Below are 26,517 nucleotides of genomic sequence, written 5' to 3' on the forward strand. Positions count from 1 at the left end.
CCTGTCCTAGTATCATCGTGTTGACCCTGTCCAATTCATAGTTCTTGTTATCCACACCAAGGTCACTAACAGTTTTGGTTCCCTTATCTAAGAAAAGATAAATTGGCATTGGAGACAACCCAGGGAGGGTTTGCTAGGCTAATCCCAGGAATGGAAAGATTTTCTTATGTGGAGAGTTGTGCAGGTTAGACCTGTAATCATTGAAGTTTAGGAAAATGAGAGGTGACCTCATTGAAACTGCTGAATTTGTTAAACTTCAATGAAAAGATTCTTACAGGGCTTGACAGGGTAGATGCTGAGAAGTTTTCTCTCATTGTGGGAGAGTCTAGGACCAGAGGGCATAATCTCATTTAAGATAGAGATGAGAAGGAGTATCTTCTCTCAGAGTAGTGAAGCTGTGGAGTGCTTTACCCCAGAAGGCTGTCAAGGCAAATCATTAAGTATAATCAAGGCTGAGATAAACAGATTTTTAATCAACGGGGGAACTAAAGGTTATGGGGACCATGTAGGAAAGTTGAGTTGAAGGTGATCAGACCAACAGTGATTTCATTGAATAGTGTAGAAGACTTGCTAACCTAGGTGGCCTGCTTTTCCTCCTATGTTTATATTGTACCTAATTCAATAAAGGATTCTAGTTACAAAGTCTGACTCCATGTCTGCCACTGAGCATGCTCACACTATAGTAGAAACGATAAAACCAAAAAATCTTTGCTCTGAGCAGTGGGGCCAACACCCAGCATCACCTGGACTGGCGCAAAACGTTAAACAAAAGCAAACAGCAGTCTTCCACTATGTTTCAGTACTAAAGCGAGTACAGCAGAAAATGCAGCAGTACACAAAACCAATCAGAATGAATCAGAGATCAGAACAAATAGTTTCAGCTCATAGAGACTAGTGAGCAAAACATGGCAATAAAATGGCAAAACCCAGAGCAGAAAGACACTGGCAGCTGGTGCAACTGGCAGAAATAGGAACAGCTAGATACCAGCAGGAATCAAAACAGAAATTAGAAGAAGTGACATATAGTATTTAACCCTGATAAGTGCAAGGTGATGTATTTTGGAAGAAGAAATAAGGTGAGAAAGTGTTTAATGGATGGCAGGACACTGAGTAGCTTCAAGGAATGGAGAGATCTTGGGATAATTATTCACAGAGTACATAAATAAGATAGTTAAGGAAGCATATGGGACATTTGCTTTCATCAGTCATGGCATAGATTATAAGAGCAAGGAGGTGATGTTTGAATTCTCCAGCGCATTGGTCAGGCCACAGCTGGAGTACCGAGTGCAGTTCTGGTCACTTTACTACAGGAAAGATGTGAACTCAGCCCACAGAAAAACCCCAAAACAAAGCCAAGTCTCAGCTAAACGGTTAAGATTTCTCAAGGATCCAGACTGGTAGGCCACTGTAATTGCTACCAGTATGTGGACTTGAAACAGTAAGAGTCCCTCTGGGCCTGAATGGAATAAGAAAATTCAGAGGTTTATATCCAGGAGAGTGTACACCATGGAAAGACCACCTACAGTTTGGAATAATTAAATTGATTAGCAACATCCAAACCAGCATCCAGGTCAGACACCAGGAATACTGCGGTGAATAACTCACCTCCTGACTCCCCAAAGCGTGTCCACCATCTACAAGGCACAAGTCAGGTGTGTGATTCAGCACTCCCAACTTGTCTGGATGGGTGCAGCTCCAACAACACTCAAGAAGTTCAACAATATCCAGAACAAAGCAACATACATCCACAAACATCCGCTTCCTCCACCGCCAACATTCAGTAGTGCCAGTCTGAACCATCTACAAGATGCAGAAATTCACCAACGATCCTTAGACAACACCTTCCAAATCTATGGCCACTTCCATGTAGAAGGACAAGGGCAGCAGAAGCATTGGAATAGCACCCTCTGCAAGCCACTCACCATCTTTACTTGGAAATATATCACCGTTTCTTCAGTGTCGCAAAGTCAAAGTCCTGGAATTCCTTTCCTGAGGGTGTTGTGAGTCTACCCATATCAAATGGTCTGCATCATCATCTTCACAAGGAATGGGCAACAAATGCTGACCAGCTAGTGATGCCCACATCCCACAAATAAATGAAAAAAATGTAAAATCAGAACCAATCAAACTAAGTGTCTGGTTAAATGGTCACCCAGTTCTAATGAAGATCGATACCTGCATGGCAGTAATTGTGTAACCAGTCTATAACAAAATTCACTCTGGACTCCAACCTTTAAGTTTGCATAAGGACTCAGCTAGCTGAAAACCTATAACAGGAAATCTTTACAGAATAAGGGTACAACATCGGTTCTGGTCTCTTATGTGAAGTTACCTCAGATTGTAGTAAAAGGCTTGGGCCCATGCTTGATGAGACAAAATTGATTGAGAAAAGTTCAACTTGATTGGCTCAACATTTTTCAATTTAAAAAATGGCTGCCTGAGTGAAGTCCAGATTAAATACTCAGATGTTTTTCAGGCAGGTCCAAAGACTATCAAAGGGGCCAAGGCCCCTTACATATTGACCAAAAAGCAATTCCCTAATTCTGTAAGGCCCACCCAATGTGACTTGCCTTACGGGCAAAAGTAGAGGCAGAAATCAGAAGGCTGGAAAGCAAAGGAATCATCAAGACAGTTTACAGAATAGATAACACCGATCGTACTGATTTTGAAGCCCAACAGGTCAGTTCACCTTTGTGGGGATTTCAAACAAATGGTAAATTACTCTTCTAGCTGGATAAATACACAATCCCTCATATTGAGGACTTAAATACAAAACTGGCACTGTAGCTGCCCATCACAAAGCTGAACAGGAGCCATCCGTACCTGCAATTGCGATTTGATGAGGATTCCCAGAAGTATGCTAGATTTAATACCCATTAGGGTTTGATCTGATATATGAGACTGCCTTTTGAAGTATCATCACCATGTGCTATTTTCCAGTGGACATTGGAGAGTATTTTACAGGGGTGCCCCAAGATGGAAGTGCTAATAACAGGAAGACCTATAAACAGCATTTAGAAAACTTGGACTTAGTACTTAAACATTTCTCCAAGGCAGGCATATGCCTTAGAAGGTAAAAATGTGTCTTCCATTCACCCAAGTGACCTACTTGGGTTACAGAATCAACAAGACTGGGTTACACTCACTGGAAGATAAAGTGAAGGCAAAGTCTGTACCGGGGCTTGGGTCTTTCCTTGGGTTGGTAAATTTATTACAGAAAATTTATATATAACCTAGCCTCTGTCCTGGCACCCTGACATGTGCTATTAAGAATAGGTGAGCATCGGAAATTGTCACCGAGACAAGATGTAGCCTTTAGGGAAGCAAAAACACAACTATTGTTGTCTAAGGTGTTGGCATACTACAATCCCAAGCAGGATGTGGTGCTGACATGTAATGCTTCCACGTATGATATCGCGGTGGTGTTGGCTCACTGGTGGCCCACCGGAGAGGAATGCCCAATAGTGTATGCTTTCTGGACTTTGGTTGATGCTGACCAACGAAACTCCCAGATAGAGAATGAAGATTTGATGGTTGTTTTTGATATGAGAAAGTTCCAGCAATACCTTTATGAATGGACATTTGTAACAGTAAAAGACCACAAATCCCTCCTAGGGCCACTTAAAGAGGGCAGGGCAGTGTTGCCCATAGCTTCAGATCTAGTTCATTCTTAGTGCGTACAATTACAAGTTGGAACATCATCCTGGAGGCCAAGTGGCAAATGTGGATGCCTTGAGCTGCCTCCCACTGGCAGATACACCACCGGTGGTATCACCACTGGAAAAGTCCGTTCAGGTTTTAAACTTTCTGGACACCCTTGCAGTCACCTCTGACAATATCAGACTGTGGTCACAAAAAAATCCCATCCTGGTGAAACTAAAACAATGGTGATGGGGGAAACAAGAGGGCCATCACAACCAGAATTGAAACTTTCTGACCCAGCAGGACCTGATCATTGGGGAAGGCAGCATATTGTTAGGGGGAGCAAGAGTGATTGTCCTGAGCAATGGTCACCACCAGATACTGGCTGAACTCCACCAGAGTTACCCAGGGGTTTCCAAAATGAAGACGTTGGCAAAAAGTTATGTCAGGTGGCCAAGATTAGATGCGACATAGCCATGTTGGTGGGGCAGTGCCCAGACTGTCAACAAGGGTAAAACGTACTGCCAGCAGCTCCCCACATTAGTGAGAATTGTCAGGTAAACCATAGACTTGATTACACTTCACCTAAGCAGTTCCTTTCATGGGCTCTATATTTTTAATCATTGTGGACAGCCATTCAAAATGGTTGAACGTGCATAGAGTTCATTTGTCAAACACTGGGTGATGATTCAAAAGTTCCTAGCATCTTTTGTGATGCACAGACTCCCAGAGGTGTTTGTCACAGACAATAGGCCATCATTTAAGAGCAGGGAATTTGAGTATTTCCTAAACTCAAATGGCATTCGGCATGTAAGGACAGCACTGTACCATCATCCATCATCCTATGGTTTGGTGGAAAGAGCAATCCAGACTTTGACACCAGGCTTAAAGAAACAGCCTACAACCTCACTCAATACCAAACTATCCCAGTTTCTTTTGATTATAGGACCATCACTCACGCAACTACAGGGACAGCTCCAGCAGAATTGCTAATGGCATCAGGAACTCAAGACTCCTCTAAGCTTTAGAGGCAGTTTACTTCAGGAGATACAGGTTGGGTCGAAACCATGGGGATGGCCTTGAATGGCCAAGAGGCATGGTCAACACAAGGTCAGGTTCTGTGACTTACAAAGTTCAGATCGGAGAGGACAATATAAAAACTGCAACCTGCCATACAGGGCAAAAGCAAAGCATACCCGGCCCCTCTGAACATAAAGCAAAGCTGTCAGAACCAACAGCACAGCATCAAAAAAACCTCTGAGGATGAGATGGACATGGCAGATGTCGCAGCTTCAATGCCATTACTGCCCGAGAAAGAGGATGAGTTTCGGTCAAGACAATATGAATGCAAGATGCAGCTACAGTCGTGTATACCCCACCAATATCTGAGGATATGAGTTCCCTGATTGGGGCTGTTAACCTGGTCTAATCAGCGAGCCCTGGCTGGCAGATATAAACAGGAGTGTCAGGGGTTTTGGTCATTCTAGGACTGGGCTCTTAAGCTAGCTGGATCAGTGTCATACTATGCACATATAAGTAAAGGGTGACTTGTTGACAGGATACCGGCCTTTGTGGAGTTATTTCATGATCTATGTATGAACATAGTTCAATAAATAATTCAGGTTAGACTGTCCTGTTCCAGGTCTGTCTGAGCGTGTTCATAAGAGTATTCATGATCTTTTAGCTTTGAGTTGAGACGTACTACGTTGACTGCAGCTGAAACACAGTAAGGAAATTTGGCTGAAGGATGATATAGCTCTTATACTTCCTCTCCCCATTTCAAGGTGTAGAACGTACTCCCTTCTGGCATTGCGAGTGTATCCAATTAAATGGTCTGCAGTGGTTCAAGAAGGCAACTCACCATCACCTTCACAAAGGCAGTTAGGGGTGGACAATAATTGCTAGCCCAACCACATACATCCCATGGATGAATTTTTTAAAAAACAAAAATATAAAACTTTATAAGTAACTCTAAAGATCCTGTGACCAGAGCAGAAAATAAATTAAGCTACATTCACTGTGTCGCTGCATGAATAGGTGCAGACTGAGGGACTACATGAATTCCACACTGGCTCATGTAAGGATAAAATCATGCATATAAATTATTATATTGTTTAGCATAAAGCTGATGCATTTCACTAGAGCAGGACAGTTTTGGAACAGAATACTTTGAAGGTTGTTAGCAGGATGAGTCAGAATTACAGAACTTAATACTGATTAGGTGAATGTTCCTCATTGTTTCCCTCTATTTTCAACCCAAGCTCAATTTTGATCAGTTATTTCATTGATGAAATAGTGCTGATAGCACATCTCTAGCATAAGTGGTAACCACAAGGTCTCTCTCCATGCCCCCAATGGCCAGTACCCTCAGTCATTACGTCAGAGCTTCCTTCCACCTGCCACACAAACTGTTCAGAGGTGAAACCTCATGTTATTCCGGTAATTTTTTTTCTCCCTTTGAGCAGAGACTGACGAAGTTCGACAGCACAGCCTGAAGGTAGAGATGGGATCCGAAAGAGCTCTTGTCCTGGACAGACTTGCCAGCAATGTTGCCAAACGGAAAAGCTCAATGCCTCAGAAATTCATTGGTAAGAACAAGAATTTAAACACTTTATTCATTGCAAGTACTCTGACTTCTGACGCCCACCAGTTCCTGCAAATCATGCTGAGGATTTTTAAGCTTTTGTGTTTGCATCGAGTTCTTATTTTCACAAGTGGCAGTATCAGTTTTTCTGGTATTGCTTGTATAAGTAATCACTAAATCTCGTAACTGAATGCTGCATCGTTAGCAATTGCTTGACTATTGGAGTTTTTTATGCATTGAAGAATTCTTGGAGTTTTAAAACTTGTTTGGTAATTATTCTTTTCAAGAAAAAAGTGATCATTTAATCTGAATTTTAAAAAGTTTCTCTCGAATAAATTACTGTGTTACACAATAACATCTAGAGCATTGTCCATGGAGTTATGCTAATTTAAAATATAGTGTTTGTAAAACTGCAGTCTAATAGATATTTAACTAGCTTAAAACACTTTTTGATTCATTGAGGATATAAAAGATTTGGTACTTGATTTACTGGTGCTATGTTATTATTTGAGAATCTCAGAAGGTTTCTTACACAGAGTGTAAACTTTGCTGCAAGATTAACCAGTTCAGTTCCACCAACAGAATTCCATTTTTAAACCAAAAAGGTTCCAGTGAAATAAGACTGATTTTTCAGTTAAAATGCAAATTAAAATGCAAATTACAGCGAAGTGTGTTCTTAGTCAAAGAGCAAAGCTGAAAATCAAGAGATGAACTTTTTAAAACATTTACCAGCTCTTAATGCAAAATATACATCTAACAGGTAACCGACAATGAGTTCATCACTAATATTTGTGCTCATTATGCTCTCCACTTTAATATTTTCTCGTGTTGCATTTGTCATATTTGAAATTCTCTCTGCGCTGCGAAATTTATAAAAAATGCTTTATAATTTGCATGACTGCACCTACTGGCATGGAAATAATTGCAGGAAGAAAAATGGAAAGGTTTGTATTTTAAGATGTTCTGCTGTTTGGAGTATTTTGAAGTTTAGTCAGTAAATTTCAGCTCTGGGAATCAAGTCAAAATTTAGATATTTCAGGTTTGAGTTTCCAAAGCAGAGCTCAGACTGAATACTGAGAAGAGCTTGTATTAAATTCCTTTGAGTGTTGTTTTTACCAATTTAGCACCAGTATAAAGTAGCACACTCAGGAACATAATAGCAGCGTACACTGTTTACATGTGGACTTTCACCTACTACATCGTTACCTCTTGGTTTCTTCTGTTTATATTTTTAAACTGGTAAGAAATGAGAAAAGAACTAGTGCTGTGTGAGACATCAGGGGATTCATTGCTTGGCCTGGCATAATTAAGTTGCAGGCATAATTTCAAAGTGTCATGTCCAATCAGTTCAATTTTCTTTACAGCCAAATGTGAGTCTGCAGTGATGTAAGGGTTAACTCAGAATATCAAATAAAATTACCCATGTCCAATCTGCCAAAGAAGTGTAATATAGTTTCATATTTACAACAGTTATAGAGATAAAATGCTAAACTTCATGACACTTCTGCCTGTGGTATTTTAACCCTTTTAAAGTTTATAGGTGCTCCCTATCTGAGTTACACAGCACTAAAGATTTCCACGTTGCAGGAAATGCATTTTTTGAAGAAATTACTTTTCTGTGAATGTTTTTCATTTTATACTCTTTTGTTCCCAGTTATTTACAATGTAAAGATACTTTTGCAACGAGCTTGTTAAAATGATTCTGCAAAGCTGTGTTGAAACTGTAACTGAAGTGTTAATGTGGATCAAAGTACCAGAGTTCTTTTCCTGTTCACAGGAGGCTTTTTCACACTGGTTATTCTGAACTTTATCTATTGCTTTTAAAAAATAAGAGAGAAAGTAACACAAATCGAACCAAGGTAATTTGATCAATCGCTTTCATCTACTGGCAATCTCTTGACATTTATATTACCCGTAAATGTAAGAACATTTGTGATAGATATCTGTATGTTTTACTCATTTAAACCAAAGCCACCACATTATTTGGATTATGCATATTTTAGTTGGAAGAGGGAAGAAACGAGATCCTCAGCCACAGGGTCAGCTTATTTCACATCATTTGATGAGTCTTTAAGATTTTGAGTCATTCCTCTCAGTTTCAAATTAACCAAGCTAGGTTTGATAATATAAGTTTTTTTCTTTAACGCTTCCATAAACTGTGCACAAGTCAGATAAAGTACATTATCACTGTACACAGCTTCGTCATTCTATACGAGACACAGCTGAATGGCATGGCGTTCCCATTCCCTCTTCATTTGATTTGACTCCCAGTCCCAGCAGGTTTCTCCTTTAATTGGAACCTGGAGTATTGTGGCTTCCTTATACAAATACTGACTGAAGGTCAAAAGCAGTACTTGAGGGATTAGAGTCACCATGTGACTCCACTGAGATCCTGGTGGGATATGACCTGGACTATCTCTGAGACCTCGCTCCCCTTCCTGGACCTCTCCATCTCCATTAATGACAACCAACTTGACACCGACATTTTTTACAAACCCACCGACTCCCACAGCTACCTGGATTACACCTCTTCCCACCCTACCTCTTGCAAAAATGCCATCCCGTATTCCCAATTTCTCCACCTCCGCCGTATCTGCTCCCAGGAGGACCAGTTCCACCATAGGACACACCAGATGGCCTCCTTCTTTAGAGATCGCAATTTCCCTTCCCACGTGGTTAAAGATGCCCTCCAACGCATCTCGTCCACATCCCGCACCTCTGCCCTCAGACCTCACCCCTCCAACCGTAACAAGGACAGAACGCCCCTGGTGCTCACCTTCCACCCTACAAACCTTCGCATCAACCAAATCATCCACCGACATTTCCGCCACCTCCAAAAGACCCCACCACTAGGGATATATTTCCCTCCCCACCCCTTTCCGCCTTCCGCAAAGACCGTTCCCTCCGTGACTACCTGGTCAGGTCCACACCCCCCTACGACCCACCCTCCCATTCTGGCACTTTCCCCTGCCACCGCAGGAATTGTAAAACCTGTGCCCACACCTCCTCCCTCACCTCTATCCAAGGCCCTAAAGGAGCCTTCCACATCCATCAAAGTTTCACCTGCACATCCACCAATATCATTTATTGTATCCGTTGCTCCCAATGTGGTCTCCTCTACATTGGGGAGACTGGGTGCCTCCTAGCAGAGCGCTTTAGGGAACATCTCTGAGACACCTGCACCAATCAACCAAATCGCCCCGTGGCCCAACATTTCAACTCCCCCTCCCACTCTGCCGAGGACATGGAGGTCCTGGGCCTCCTTCACCGCCGCTCCCTCACCACCAGACGCCTGGAGGAAGAACGCCTCATCTTCCGCCTCGGAACACTTCAACCCCAGGGCATCAATGTGGACTTCAACAGCTTCCTCATTTCCCCTTCCCCCACCTCATCCTAGTTTCAAACTTCCAGCTCAGTAACTGTCTCCTTGACTTGTCCGGACTTGTCCGACCTGCCTATCCTTTCCACCTATCCACTCCACCCTCTCCTCCTTGACCTATCACCTTCATCTCCTCCCCCACTCACCCATTGTACTCTATACTACTCTCTCCCCACCCCCACCCTCCTCGAGCTTATCTCTCCACGCTTCAGGCTCATTGCCTTTATTCCTGATGAAGGACTTTTGCCTGAAACGTCGATTTTGCTGCTCGTTGGATGCTGCCTGAACTGCTGTGCTCTTCCAGCACCACTAATCCAGTATTTGGTTTTCAGCATCTGCAGTCATTGTTTTTACCTTTATGAAGCTCCATGTCAACTCCAGCCGGAATAATTCCACTCCTTCTGAATCTGAGGACAGATTATACAAACCTGGTATAACATCATCTTAAATACCTTAGTTCGATCACCCCATTAATATATTTTATATTCAAGTGAATGTCGACTCTACTCCATGTTTTCAGGAGACTGTCATGTGATTTGCGAGTTATTAACCTCATCTGCTTTACATCTGCCTGTAGCCAGATTGAGTGCCTGTGTCCTGAAGCTCTAAAGCTGTTAACGGTTCTAAGTGACAGTGCAAGTGCACAGCCCTAAACTGTTCATAATTGTGCATGGATTTGTTCTGAGCGATTACAAGGACAACTGATATGGGCTTCTGTTTCGCATAGTTTTCACAGTATGAAAAGAGACCCTTTAGTCCATCAAAATTGGAGATGTAGTGGAGAGTGAAGAGGGTAATCTCAGGGGACAATTGGACCTTGACTGGATGGGTCAGTGGGCTGAGGAGTGGTAAATGGAGTTTAATTTAGATAAATGTGAGATGTTGCAACTTGGAAAAACACATCAGGGCAAGACTCACACACTTAATGCTAAGGTCCTAGGGAGTGTTTCTGAACAAGGAGATCTTCGAGTACAGCTACATAGTTCCTTGAAAGTGGAGTGAAGAAGGTGTTTGGTATGCTGAGGGGTGACCTTATAGAGGCACGAAGGGCATGGATAGGATGAACTGCCAAGGCCTTTTTCCTGGAGTGGGGGAGTCCAAAACTAGAGGATATAGATTTAAGGTGAGAAAGAAAAAAATTAAAAGTGGCCTAAGGGGCAACTTTTTCACGCAGAGGGTTGTGCATGTATAGAATGAGCTGCCAGAGGAAGCAGTGGAGGCTGGTACAATTACAATATTTCTTAGAACATAGAACATTACAGCGTAGTACAGGCCCTTCACCCCCTGATTTAAAAGGCATCTGGATGGGTATATGAATAGGAAGGGTTTAGAGAGATATAGGCCAAATGCTGGCAAATGGGACTAGATTCATTGAGGATATCTGGTCGAAATTGATGAGTTAGACCAAAGAGTCTGTTTCTGTGCTGTGCAACTCTATGACTCTATATTTATATATATATATAAAAATATGCGGCCATAACCTTGTATGCTATTGCATTTCAAGTGCTCATCTAAAAAGTTCTTAAATGTCTTCAGAGTTTCTGCACCTCTTACAATAGTAGGCGATGAGTTCCAGATACCCACAACATCCAGGTGAAAAAATCTTTCCTGAAGTCCCATCTAAATCACCTGCTCCTTACCTTAAAACCTTAAAAACGGTTGACTCCAGTTAGACACAAGTTTCTTCCTTTCTACCCTGCCTTTGCCTGTCAGAACCTTGTACATCTTCACCAGATCCCCTCCACCTTAGCCTCCTCTGCTTTCTCGTCTCTCTCCATAGTTGAATCAACCCAGCCCAGGCAACATTCTGGTGCGTCTCTTCCACACCCTGTCTAATGCAGTCACATCTTGCCTAATGTGAGATGACCAGAACTGCACACAATACTTCAGCTGTAGTCTAACTAACAGTATATTTGACTACATCATTATTATATTCAATGCATTGACTGATAAAGGGCAAGTATCCAAATATCTTCCACGCCACCTTATTTACATGTCCTGTTATCTTCAAGGACCTATGAACATTCATAGATCCTGTCATTCAACACGTAATCTCTTGACTTGTTAGTCCTCCTAAAATGCATCACTCACACTTTTCAGCATTAGATTCCATTTGCTATAGTTCAGGCCAATCTGACCAGCTCATCTATATGGTCATTTAGTCTAAGGATTTTCTTCTCACCAATTTTCATGTCATCTGTGAATTTATTGATCACACCTCCTACAGCCATGTCTTGATCATTAATGTACACAACAAATGGCAAGGCACCTAGCACCAAACTCTGTGATACTTGATGTAGGCCTCCAGTCACAAAAACCTTTGACCATCACCACCTGCTTCCTGCCATTAAGCCAATTTTCAATCCAGACTGCCCTGGCCTCTTGACCTCTTAATTAAGCAGTCTGCCAAAAATCTTGTGAAAAACCTCACTGAAGTTGAAGTACACTACATCAACTGCACGACCCTCATTTACACTCTAATCACTTCCTCAAAAAAATTCAATCAAAATGAGTTAAATATGATCTCCCTCATGATCACTATCCTTGATTAACCCTTGCCTCTCCTTGAATGATTTAATCTATGCTGTTCTTGACCGAAAATGCTTGTCATGAACATGGGGAGAAAAGTTGCAAAATTCGTGTTTCTGAAGTGATTTTGATAGGAACAAAATTTACTAAAAATTGTCAATTTAAAGCAGTAGATTCACTATCAGAGAGCAACTACAGTTTATTACATTTAAATCATTTGCAGCAAAGATTCAGTTACTGACAGAGTTTTATCAATTTGTACCAGGAACAGCTTTCTGCTCTCAGTTTCTCAAAGGTGCCAGATTGCTCAATACTTTATTGCAAAAGTTGGACAACAGCCCGCCAACTTAATAAAAAAGCCTGTCATGCAGCAGTAATATGCTGTCAGTAGCTAAATGAAGAGAGTGTGTATCTTCTGCCTGTCAATGGGAGCAAATCCCATCTTTGAGAGCGGCTGGCTAATCTGATTGCGGAGCTCTAACAATCCAAGCAGTGTTAGAACTTAGTAGTGACTGCTACTGGAACTACAAGGGGGTCCTAGGATGAAGACCACCATGGCTTATTTTATGTGCTGCTCCCCCTGGAAACACACCAGGTGGAGGACTGTAAACTCCAAACACTCATTAAACTTGTTATTTCTAAATAATTTTATTGTTTCACAACAGCAATTGAATCTCTTAAAATCCGGAAGATAGTCCACCCTACTAGATAATTTTAATTTTCCAAACATCGACTGAGGCTACCATAGTGTTAAAGGTTTGGATGGTGAAGAATTTGTCAAATGTGTTGAAAAAAATTTTCTTTATCAATATGTCAATGCTCCTAATAGAGAAGAAGCAAAACTTGACCTTTATTTTGCCAATAAGGAAGGGCAGTTGACTGAAGTGAAAGTAGGGGAACGCTTCAGGTCTAGTGATCATAATTCTATTTGTTTTTAAATGGTTATGGAAAAGGATAAGCCTTCCATAAAAGTTAAAGTTTTAAATTGGAGTAAGGCAAATTTTAATAGTATGAGACAAGAACTTTCAAAAGTTGATTGGAATAGACTATTCGCAGGTAAAAGGAGGAGGCTTTCAGATGTGTGTTGTTGAGAGTTCAGAGGCAGAATGTACATTAGAGTGAAAGGTCAGGCTGATAAGATATAGCCGACCGGTTCAAATGAATTTTCTTAATCAATATAAAGAGTGTAGGGGCATTCTAAAGAAAACAAAGAGGGGATATGAGATAGCATTGGTAGATAAGGTTAAGGATAATCTAAAGGGATTCTACAAATATACTAAAAGTAAAAGGGTAACTAGGGAGAGGGTAGGGCATCTTAAAAATCAAAAAGATTGGCTTTGTGTTGAACCCCAGGAGATGGGAGAGAAATTAAATGAATATTTCATGTCACTGTTTACTGTGGAGAAAGAAATGGAGGCTAGGGAATTTAGGGAAATAAGTATTGTTTTAAAAACAGTTCACACGACAGAAGAGGAGGATCTGGAAATGTTAGAGAAGATAAAAGTGGAGAAATCTCTGGGACTTGATCTAATGTATCCCAGAATGCTGTGAGATATAAGGGAGAAAATTGTGAGACCCCTTGAAAAAATATTTGCATCATCTGTAAGTACGCGTTGAGGTACCTGATGACTGGAGAGTGGCTAATGTTGTACCTTTGTTGTAAGGAGAAATTGGGGAACTATAGATCTGTGAGCCTGACTTTGATTGTGGGTAAATTGTTGAAGGTGATTCTAAAAGTTAGGATTTATAAATATTTAGAGAGGCAATAACTGATTTGGGATAGTCAGCATAGTTTGTGCTAGGGAAATCGTGTCTCACGAACTTGATTGAATTTTTTGAGGAAATAACCAAAATGATTGATGAGGGCAGAGCTGTAGGCATTGCTGACTTGGACTTCAGTAAAGCCTTTGGCAAAGTGGCAGATGAAGTTCAACTTGGATAAATGCAAGGGATTGCATTTTGGTACAAGAAAGCGAGACAGGATTTATACAATTAACTGTAGGGCCTTGGATAGTGTTGTAGAACAGAGACCTAGGGGTTCAAGTGCATAATTCTTTCAAGTTTGCATCACATGTAGACTGGGGTGGGGATGGTGGTGGTGGTAGAAAGGCATTTAGCTTGTTTGCCTTCATTGATCAAACCTTTGAGTATAGGAGTTGGGAAGGTTGTACAGGTCATTGGTGAGGCCTCTTTTGGAATACTGTATCCAGTTCTGGTCACTCCATTTTAGGAAGGATATTATTAAGCTAGAGAGGATTCAGAAAGTATTTACCAGGATGTTGCTGGGTATGGAAGGTTTGATTTATAAAGAAAGGCTGGATAGAATCAGAGTCATAAAGATGTGCAGCATATCTATCCAGCACCCTTCGGTCCAACTTGTCCATGGCGGGCTAAATTAGTCTAGTTCCATTTGCTAGCATTTGACTCACATCCCTCTAAATCCTTCCTATTCATACACCAATCCAGGTGCCCTTTAAATGTTGTAAATGTATTAACCTCCACTGGGCACATAGGCTGGGACTTTCTTCACTGGAGCATTGGAGGTTGAGAGGTGACCTCATAGACGTTTATAAAATCATGGAGGGTATAGATAGGGTTACTGGCAGGTGTCTTTTCCTTAGGATGGGGGATTTCAAGACTAGAGTGAGGAGATAGATTCAAAAAAGACATGGGAGCAAATTCTTTACACTGAGGGTAGTTCGTGTGTGGAATGAACTTCCTCAGGAAGTGGTGGATGCGGCCAGAGTTACACTGTTTAAAAGACATGAAACATAGATGAAGCAACTTGCCTCATCTGCCAGGAGCAGGCAGATGAGGCAAGTTTAGTTTGGGATTATGTTCGGCATGGACTGGTTGGACTGTAGCATCTGTTTTGATGCTGTATGACTCTGTCAGGGTGGACCCCAATCAAACATTTATTTGATAATAGAAATGTAGTTTCTCAGTTTGTATTTCAGAATTTCCTAACTGTAGATAATAATTGAATATCTGCTTGTTTCCATTGAAGCTAAGTGTTCCTCTATATGCTTTTGGTTCAGCAGCAGCCAATGTTAAACAACATTACATTTCAGCAAAAGGTGAAGATTTCATGAAAATTTCAGTTTGAAATACTGATACATTTCCATTTATACCATGCAGAAGTGGAGCAATGTCATGAAGCATTCATTTTCCTGTTGTAGACATCTCTCACTTATGACCTTTATTTTTTCTTGATAAAAATAGCATCAAAGACTACATGGATGTCTCCTGCATATCAGACCCACTCCTACAATGGCTGATTTACAGTCTACATAGGGTCTATGACGCTTCCTGCAAGTACTTCCTGTTCCTTGAACATTAATCTATCCCCACCAATATCCCTCACATCAGTTTCTCCATGGAGTTTGTTGTCTCCAAAATAACCTCTTTGCCAGAACCCAGCATAGGGACAGTCATGGCATGAGCATTTGCTTTTCTCAACTTTCTAATCCTCATTACTACCAGATTGTTAAACACTTGCTCCTTAATGGAGGTCAGTTGCTGTTGCGAGGCATCTGTCAGACTGCACTATGATGGAGGGAAAAGTTTTTGTTTTCCTACAGTCTCACTGAGGTTTGTTCATCTCAACCCTATGGTTCCAATATTAATCTGAAGGTGGTATCCAAGCAGAGTATATCTATTACCTGATTCACTCATTCACTGCTTATACATTTCAGCCTGGGATCTTATCTTCCACCAAGCTTTTTCCCTCTGGTGAGACTGCATTAATCTGAGCCATGGATTATCCCCTGATAATAAGTTCAAAGTTCCACAGTGTGGACCACAGAGGGAGAGACTGGCACTGCCTAGGGTAGTGAACATAACCAGAGACATAAAATGGTATCAAATAATGCTTCAGGCAGGGTAACTTTTGCATCTTTGGTCTGTTGGAGTTGAGAAGGAAACTGAAAACTGAAACACAACAATGGTGAAGTAATTGAAAGAAGTATTCAAAATTCTTAAAAGATTTTGATAGACGCAGGAAATATTAGAGCACCATAGGACTGCTCTCCCATTAGAAAGAGAAAGAGACAACTGCTGGTGAGTTTAACCTGAGGGTCATAATGATATGATCGTCACCAAGAAACCCAACAGAGAGCTCAGAAGAATTTTGTTTTTGCCCAGGGAGCTGTGAGAATATGCAAGCTGCACCTGCAGGGCGAGACTGAGATGAATAATCATAGATCCAGATATGAAGAAGCTAGACAAGTGAGTGAGAGAGAAGAGAATAGATGGTTACAGCATGGATTTAGATGCAGAAAGATGGAAGGGGGTCATAGGGTATGGGGTGAGCAGGCTGAATGGCCTGTTCTGAGCTGTTTATCCAACATAGAACATGAAGTAGGAAGAAACAGATGATTAGAAAGTGAAGAAAAATGATAAAAATGAGAGGAACAGAAAGAGAGCACAATCGTATACAATGATCATATTAGGAATGATGCATGCACATGACTGGGGAGCCAATGAAGTAAATATGCTCACACTTTTGTTCTTGTTACCCTTTTATCAAGTCTGCTTTTACCTTTTGCACATTGGAATAAATAGGAAACCACAATGAATGAATCATATCACATGGTGGGATATCTATTGTATCTCTCTTAACTTTGAAGTAGGAATATAGTGCAAAGCCCTGGAGGAGAGGTTCAGTGTCGCCTTTCAGTGCAATGCTGTGGGGTCTATCAGCACTGGTACACATATTAGCCCGGTACCTGAATCATTCTATTTTTTTCACCAAGCATATTGATTAGAGTTTACATATTAAATATTTTGAGCATTTTGAAATTAAATCCTGCATTTCTTCATGTTGAATTCAAAAGGAAGTGCTTCAACTGATTTTGATTCACACTGAGTATTGTAGACAAGGCTGATACAGTTTCCCTACCTGGAAACATGATAATACACTCTAGTGGGGTTTTTTGGGGGGATTCTGCAGAGCCCTTTGTTTTTGGCATGGCTGCACACACATGATAACTTGATGGGGCTTAACTAAGTTGTTGCTGAGCATCTTTGAGGGAATGTTAAAACTCTACAATATAACAGAGTTGGTGAATGGTTCTATGGGTAGAGTCATTAACAAAAACATTACATAGAATTTATAACACAGAAATAAACTTCCTGTGCTCCACATCAACTTACCCCCAGTCTGTTTCATCCATAACGTCTCCCACATTCCTGACTGAAGAGAGTATGGCAGGGCCTGTCTGTAATTCCAACCTTGAGTATGTGTTATGAAGTAGGTTTTGGTATAGAGCAGTTAGCTTTAAACTTGTTCTTTGTAGTGAACAATGCCATCATATTAGAGGGTGCCAGTAGTTAAACATTATTTGGTCACTGAAACAGAAAGTTTGAGCTCTAATCAAAGACAGGTGTCTATCAGAGTGAGGCAGCTTTGGAGAAATTGTGCATGAATTGTGTTGTCACCTGCCTGTCATGTGCAAGGTTATCATCATCAGCACAAACAGAATGAGTTCATTGTGTTCCGTACCCACTCCTTCAATCCTTAGCATCAGTCATCAATCTTGCATTTGCAGGTTTGTCTGTCCATGAGCCAGGGATTCATTTTCCATTCAGAATATTCCATATGAACACAAATCCCAGACAAATTGCCTCTTAAGCCATTGTAAACAAAGTTGTTGTAAACAAATGAATTAAATATACCCAGGAAAGGCCACCCTGAGCTTGTCAAGTGTGGCATTTAATTTGATGGTTTTTGCCCCATTGCCTCCATTAAGTCCTGTCTGGGAGTGATTCCACATTTCGGGGAATTTAAGACCATTGTGCATACTTGAGTTCCCAACTGGAAGTGGTGCTCACACTAAGAGTGCAGGTTGGACCAACACCTGTGACATTGGCCTGGATATTCTGGTTGTCTTGCTGCTGTTTCTAGCAAAACTGGGGAAGAGTATAATATGTTGGGTGCCCAGGCCAGCTCCTTCCTGCTCTCCCCAACTTGTTCCTTCCTCTTAATATGGGGTTGTGGAATTGCTAGATAAGGCTGCTGTCGATACCCTAACTACCCAATAAGTGGCATTTAAAGACTTGAGTCCAGCTCCACTACCTGGCAAGTGGCCAGAGTCTAAAAGCCATTTTTGAAAAGACAGCAGTGAAGCTGAACTCTTCAATCAGGGGTTCCCTGTCCTTGTCACAGCACCTCCCAAGATGTCAATCACCCCACCCTTCCATTTTGTTCCTCCTCTATCTGCCTTTAAAACCCACTCTCCACTCTCCACTCTTGCCTTCCTCTCCTTAGGCTCTCCAGCCCTGGCCCATCCTACAAGTGTAGCTGCACATTGGGAGCACAGAATCACAAAGTTATTCTTTCAAAGTGAGAAGTGAGTTGTACTGAAATGTCATGATGAGGATAAGTATATCAAAGAGAATAGACATAGTGACACCTTTCTCAAAAAAATAATGGGATGAACTTAAAGTTATTGTATATTGTGTTGGAGCCATATCCCTTATAAGTGACATTTGGAAAAATCATTCTGTGGGTAGTGTCAATGCAAAACAGGAAATTAACATTATGAAGAAATTTACAAGTGTTTGATTAATGTGATAATCTCCGTTTCATATATCATAGAGCAACTTTAGATCATTTATTTTATTGTTAAGAACTCGTTCCCATCTTTAATAAAGCACACCAAATGTCAAAACCATGTATGAGCACACAGGATCTAAACTGAATTCCATTGTGGGCTGTCCCACACTGACTGAGTTGTGGGACAACTTACAAAATAAATGCTGCAGGATACACCCTAAGTGTGTAAAGCGTTTCAATTAAGAAGCAGTCTTAACATCTCATAGACTCTGGGTAAGTTACTGATCTGCTTCTTCTCACAGTCCCTCATGTTATACTGATCCACATATTAGGTAGCCATTACAGTGAGTGAATCAGCTGCTTTATAACTCTGTGTTATCCATAACAGCCATTAACTCCTGATGACTTTGGAACTTCTCACCTGATGTAGAATTTGAGTTGCGATGCCCCTCACAACCCCTAAAGTCTGCTTTTCTTTTTATACACAGGTGAGAAGCAGTATTGTCTGGGCTACCCTGATCTGCAGTACAATTCAACCCCATCTTATGACAAGGAGGGTGAAATGATGCAGACCCGTTTCATGGACCAGGCTATCAACAATGCCATCTCCTATCTGGGGGCAGAATCATTGCGGCCCCTTGTCCAGACAGCCCCTGCTCCCACCTCAGAGATGGTGTCTGTCATCAGCAGCCTCTACCCACTGTCTCTCACACGTTCTGATGCCCCGAACGGCCATGTGCGAGAAGCAACCACAGAGAACACTGGTTCCCAATTGAAAACAAAGTCTTCTGAAAGAGGGGTGTCCCCCAGCAACAGTTGCCAGGACTCCACAGACACAGAGAGCAACCACGAGGAGCGACAGAATCAGGCCTACCTGCAGCATCAGATGATTGCACCCCGAGTCAGAAATGGGGTTCCTGCCATCAAAGAGAGCCCAAAACCATTTGACGTCATGAAAACAACAGGGGGGTTGGGCCGCGAGATGTTTAAGGTGATTACTAATGAGGGTGAACAGGTCAGAGTCTTCAAATGTGACCACTGTCGAGTGCTGTACCTGGATTATGTGATGTTCACTATACACATGGGCTGCCATGGTTTTCGTGACCCTTTTGAATGTAACGTGTGTGGATATCGCAGCCAGGACAGATATGAGTTCTCCTCTCACATAGCCAGAGGGGAGCATCGTTACTGCAGAAAATGAGCTATAGAGATGATTCTTCCCAGGAGCAAACAGACCAAAAATATTTTAGACCTCATGCTTTGCTTTAATACTTAATGCTGTGTTTCTGTGCCTTTGTGTGCACTCATCTGAAATCTATACACCTGCGATCAGGTAAAGGCCATTTTATTGAGCATTACATTGTAGCAGTAATGAACTCACCAAGTAACATTTAAGCAGCAATGCTGACCATGGAGAGACTATAGGGTGTTATCCAGATACAATGCTGATTGGATCTGAACATTACACAAAATGCCTTCTAAAAGAACAGTGAATTTAACTAACTAATGCAATTCATATTGTGAGAGTTTCTGGGAAGGAAGAGGCATTAAATGAAGATGCCATCCCATGCTAAGGCATTCTGAGTTAGCACCTGAAGGACAATGAGGTCTCACCATTAAACTTGTGAATAGTTCACTTCTTTGATTCATACGGCCTTTATTCAAGATCTGCCTGTGTCCCTGTAACAGGATGTCATCTGTTCTTTCTTGAAAGTAGTGGTAATTCTGACCTTGGTGGTGTCAAAAACATCTCTACAACACCAGTTGCCTTATAACTCGGTCGTCTCTGAAAGGGGTTTGTTTTTCATAGCTCAGTAAACCCAATCCCTTGACTTCTACTAAATTGTTACAAATGTGATTTCTGATGTTCAGAACTCATTCCTGATGAGAGCTTCTTCCATTGCCATCTCAAACACTTGCTTCAGATCGGAGGAGAATGATCTCAGAACTACCTTTCAAATGATGAGGATCATTGAAATGCTGATTGCATGGAGAAGAGTCACTCAATTCAGTCCAATGTGGAAGGGAAGGGCATTTCTCATCCAGTAACTGGATTGTGCACTGGAGTGAGTTCAGGCATTGCATCCAGTCAATCAAAGGGAGAAGCGTGCATGAAATATCAAACCTCAAATTGATGCTTTGTGAATTGCCTTTCCTGTTAGATTCTTTTTGCTTTTGTAAATTGCTTACACCTTTTTAACGCAGCTTTTATATTGTATGAAGTCTGTAGTATTGGAACAGAACAAAACAGGAACGTCACAGGTGCTTGTCACAATCAGGACTTCGTCAAATTTGATTTGTTCCTTTATTGTTTTGGCTAAACTGCCCATTGGAACTGCTCCATGCACTGTGTGTATCCGACATGGACACTCATTACTGCTTTCTTTAATGATGTGAGAAAAGCAGTTATGCAGGGAATTTATGTAATAGAATTTTTATGTTCAGAATTTTTAGAAGGTTTAGGATCTCAACTTCAATAGCCATTACTAGGATTTTTTCTTTCTGTTCTTAGTGGCCTCTTTTTTTTTGTGTTTCTTTTATGATTTTCAGCATTATAACTTTTACAGATATTGCTTTAAGATACTATGTGTAATATTTGAACAGCATGTGCCTTTATTGCAAGAAAGATAAGAGTCTCAGATCTCAGCATGTACTGACAAAGCACTTTTATTTCCCATTTCTACACAAGTAAATAAGAAATGCTGAAAGTGTTCTGAGTTGCACACAGCGACGGAGTCCAGAATTCACAGTCTAACCAGTGCACATTAACAAACACTCTCAGATAATAATTGTATCTGAGCATTGTCACTCTGCAGCGTGCAGTGTAACTAGTGTATCACATGTGTGGGCTGACAAATAGCCCACAGCTTGCATATGAACCCAAGAATTCCTTTTGTTAATGTAAAATTCAGTATAACACTAGGAATGGCCTTATCACTGTTTTGCGGCCTGCTGTTGGGCAATCTTGCATGTATTTACTTTGGATCGATTACTCTTGCACTTAGATTATTTCTGTTTTTGTTTGCTCTTGCCTTATGTAATTAAGTTTTACATAGCTAATCATGCATCTAATTTCAATGCTGCCATTACACAGCCTAAACCCAATTGTCTTCCCAGAGAACCCAAGTCACACTGTGGTGTTTCTGAATTTGACAACTTTTGCTGAATTTGCCCAGTAACATTGGTAGTGAGGAGTGTATAAGAATCCTGAAACTGTTTATTTCACCTTCACCAACACACTTACAGTAAAATGACTGAAGAAACATGCAACCAAATCCTGTAAATTGTTAAGATTAGCAGCTTTAAATGTACATTTTGAAAACATATTGCTTTTGTCTGCACTGTTGCTCGTGTAAATTAGACATCCATCTTAGTTTTTTACACAGACCTAAAAGTCTGTGCAATCAGATTGCAGTGATATAGTTTTCCATAAGCCTGTCCTGACTGATACAGTTCATTCATGTGTACATCTCACAAGCAATATTGTGTTTGACAGTTTGTTCTACAACTTCTGTGGTTCACACCCACATACAATATATTATATCTCCAAATCATTAACCTATTCACCTATTGTGGGCATTATCATCTATACAAAAGATCAGTACATCTTTATAACAAAAAAAATCAAAACTCTGAAGCTGCATAGCAGTTCTTTTATCTGAAAAAGGAAAAGTCTAGTTGATTTTTCAAGAGGAATGTTCTATTTAATAGCCTAAATCCAAAATTTAAACTTGGCTTTATTTCAGAGGCTGATGGGCATGCTATGTTTGTTTTATTGTTCTGATATTGAAGGATCTTTCAACTTTGAGCATACTCTGTTTTATTTGTGCCACAGTTTGGAACTTCTCTATACAAGGGCTTCATTCCCAAAAGTATTTTTACTGCAGATTCAATCCACTCCATTTTATTAGAAACTGACTGCTTTTTCAATGGGGTGATACTAGATGTAACAGGCAAAAGGGGAAAACAGGTAGACTGCCTTCTGTATGGTCCAGCACTTTGCAGATATTGAGGGCAGCTTCCATTATCAGGGCAGTAACTGATACAGCAGGTTGAGTGATCATTGACCCATAACCGACTGGGACCCGCGGGAACAGTCTGTGAAAACAGGAAAGCAGATTCACTGTGCTGTCTGAAATAACCAGCTGTTGCTGTATAAACACCCAAAATAAATATACTTCTACTGTGAATGTAAATGTGAAACATTTTTATATTTCCTGCTTCATTAGATTTTACACTAGACTGTTACAGTAAAATTATTTCCAAACAAAGATTTTTTGATTTTATATAGTTTGTTTTTTTCAAACAATTTAGCTCTCCTTTGTTTTAAATAATGCAATTTGTCATATTTGGAACCAGTTGTGTACATTTTTAATCATTCACTTTCATGAGAAATGAATTGATTCTAATGAGTTTTATTTCTCTGAAAATAAAGACTCCAAGCAACAACCTTGGACCCACTGGCAATGGAAGGCTGATGAAAACCTTGTTTGAAAAACATGTGGATTGTGAAGTTAAAAATCACACAACAGGTTATAGTCCAACAGGTTTAATTGGAAGCACACTAGCTTTCGGAGCGTCGCTCCTTCGTCAGGTGATCCAAATCATGTGGATTGTGGTAATGTTTATCCCATCATTTCTCATTGAGCTGTTGAGAATGAGCCTGCCCAGAACAAGCAAAATCCCAAGAGGCCAGCATCAAACCTGCTGACCTTGAGTCAACTCCATACTCCAAACAGTTAACACACCTTTACATGTAGCCCAGTCCTGACCCCAACCTATAGGTAGTTGCGTCAATTCATAATTTTTTAAAAACTCTTTCCAATGCATCCCCTTTAAACATTGCAAATCCAGTACGTTGCTAGATGCAGGGAACCAGATTTGAACATACCTCATTAAAGGCTGTAGAGTATGAATGCAGTCAGTACAACAGTTGCAGGAGACCACTTGTAGGAGGTTTCTTACATTATCAGAATTTAAAACATAGCAGCAAGAAAACTGAGGCAGTGTTCAGTTAGGTGGAATAACATCTATTCCCGAGGTGTGGGATTCCCTATAGCTTGATACTGTCTCAACATTTGTGGATCCAAGGCTTCAAGATGAAATTTCAAATTTCCTGCTCGCCGCTCTCCACATCCTGTCCTAATCTGGATTGATGGCCATGAGCAGTGTTAGGGTTAGAATTGTCTGAACTTTGTGACTGAACAGATGGCTCACAGTCTCACCTTTGTAACAAAAACAAGCGTATATATCTCTGTTCGACCGAGCCAGGTGGAAAAGATCTGCTTAATATAGACTAGTAATCTGTAGATTGAGTGCTGTACAGCATTGAAATTTCCAAGTAGTCTTTATGTTATGGGGAGACACGACACTGTGATACTATCATTGGATTAGTGATCCAGACACCTGGGAGGAGGGAGCAAAAATTGAAATCCCACCATGATGGCTGGTGGAATTTAAATCAATTAATTTTTTAAAATCTAGAATTGGAAGCTAGTTTCAGTAATCGTGACCTTGAAATGATCATCGATTGTTGTTAAAGCCCATCTGGTTCACTGTTTCAGGGAAAGAAATCTGCCATCCCTAACATTTTTAACATTTCTTGTCATGCAGCAACTATACAAAATGCTAGTGTGGCCGCACTTGGAATATTGTGTGCAGTTCTGATCGCCCTATTACAGGAAGGACATGGAAGCATTGGAAAATGTGCAGAGGAGATTTACCAGGATGTTGCCTGGTCTGGAGGGAAGCTCTTATGAGGAAAGGCTGAGAAACATGATCCTAATTGGAAAGAAGGCAGCTAAGAGGGGATTTGATAGTGGCATACAAGATGATCAGAGGATTAGATAGGGTAGACAGTGAAAGTCTTTTTTCGAGGATGATGACGTCAGCTTGTAAGAGGGGGCATAACTAAAAATTGAGGGGTGATAGATCTAAGACAGATGTCAGAGGCAGCTTCTTTACTCAGAGAGTGGTAAGTGTGGAATGTCCTACCTGCCAATGTAGTTAACTCAGCCACATTAGGAGCATTTAAACAATCCTTGGATAAACACATGGATGATGATGGGATAGTGTAGGGGGATGAGCTGAGGGTAGTTCACAGTTTGCGCAACACTGAGGGCCGAAGGGCCTGTTCTGTGCTGTATTGTTCTATGTTCTACCTGGTCTGACCCTACATGTGACTCCAGACCCATTGCAATGTGGTTGACTCTTATCTGCTCGCTGAAATAATCTGGAGGGCTGATCAGTTCAAGAGCAACTAGGGATGGGTCACAAATACTGCAGCCACATCGAGCAGCACCTATATCGTCTGAAAGGAAGCTCTTCATATTGTGGGCCGCCCACTCCAAAGAGGTGGAGAAGCCTCAGGAAGGCTCTCATGAACCTGAAAGTGGCAAAGTTTCACTTTAATGTCAACTATCAACAGAAGTTTAGTATTTTGGATTGTACTATCATTGTTAACTGTGGCTCAGTGAGAGGCACTGTCACCTCTGAATCTGAAAGTTGAGTTCATTTTCCCATTCATAGACTTCAGCTTAACAATCAAGGTTGAAACTGATGTGCAGTACTGAGATGTGGTGCCATCTTTCAAAGGAGGCGTTAAACCCAGAATCCATCTGCTCAGTTGTACCTAAAAGGTCCCATGGTTCTGTTTTGAAGTGGCCTGTCTAATATTTATCCCTCAAACAATATCAATAAAAAAACCCTGCAATTTATCTGGTGTTGAACACATTGCTGTTAATGGGAATTTGCCATGCAGAAATTGGTTGCTGCAATGCCTACTCTTCTAAAATAGTTCATTGGCTGTTAAGAATATTGTCACACATTGAGATTGTAAAAGGCAATACAAAAGTTTGTAGTTTGAATCATGTTCATTTGTACTGAAGGATTATGGTATGAGGTGGGATAGCCTAATATGATTATGAAGTAAAATATCAAATTAAATAAAAACTTTGGAAATACTTGGTGTTATGATGTGTGAATGAATCAGTCACTTGTTTTATTTACTTTGTAATGAATTTGCCAATGCAAAATTCTGAGAAGCTGTGCTGTTAAACTAACAGCTTTTGAATTAACAACCCCACCAATTTTCATGTCATCTGCAAACTTACTAGTCAGACCACCTGATTTTCATTGAAACCATTTTATAAGTTCAAAACAAAAGAGGTCCCAGCACTGAACCTTGTATAGCACCACTGATCACAGACCTCCAGTCAGAAAAACACCCCTCCAAAACCTACCTTCTATTAGATCATTGGGTACTCAATGCAATTTCAACAAACCTTTATCGTTTAATTAAAGTAACTGATATATATTCCTTCTCCAATATTTCAAGCAGCTTTGAATATTGCACCAGGTTAGACAAAAAAAAACAAGCAGGAGGCTGGAAGAACACAATAAGTCAGGCAGCATCAGGAGGTGAAGTCAGCATTTTAGATGTAACACACTTCTTCAGGTCTTGTTGCTGTCTGGCTTGTTGTGTTCTTCCAGCCTTCTGCTTGTCTACGTTGAATATTGCACTGCCTATTTGACTATCGTCAGAAAAGAGCAGTTCAAATTATGTCCTGGATGGCAGAAAGCATCTTCCAATTTTGCTAACACACTACCGGGAGGATATTCTTTTAGTAGTTGTACTGACTGATATGTTATATCTGCCTCTGCTGGAGAGGTAAAGAAAAAATGTATCACGGTAACTGAATATTGTATATGGAGCAAATAACTATTGTGATACCTTGGCACTGCCATTGAGTACATTGTTAGACTACCGGTACAGCCAGTCTCAGTCCCTTGGTGATTTGTGTAAATTTGATAAATTTCCCCAATTAA

The 26,517-nt window shown here is 40.8% G+C and overlaps 1 protein-coding gene across 2 annotated transcripts in view; it reads left to right on the forward strand.

Annotated features, from left to right (window-relative positions):
• The window catches only part of LOC140465621 (zinc finger protein Aiolos-like), a 230,776-nt gene extending 205,126 nt beyond the window's left edge, over window positions 1-25,650 (forward strand). For both annotated transcript variants that reach the window (XM_072561175.1, XM_072561176.1), the window contains exons 7-8: window positions 6,108-6,230; window positions 19,179-25,650. In XM_072561175.1, coding sequence (XP_072417276.1) covers window positions 6,108-6,230; window positions 19,179-19,891 — 836 coding nt within the window. In that variant the 3' untranslated portion in view covers window positions 19,892-25,650. The remainder of the gene's footprint in view (window positions 1-6,107; window positions 6,231-19,178) is intronic.
• The last annotated feature ends 867 nt before the right edge of the window (window positions 25,651-26,517 follow it).

This window comes from Chiloscyllium punctatum, chromosome 42 (assembly GCF_047496795.1).
Source record: "Chiloscyllium punctatum isolate Juve2018m chromosome 42, sChiPun1.3, whole genome shotgun sequence".
NCBI lineage: Eukaryota > Metazoa > Chordata > Chondrichthyes > Orectolobiformes > Hemiscylliidae > Chiloscyllium > Chiloscyllium punctatum.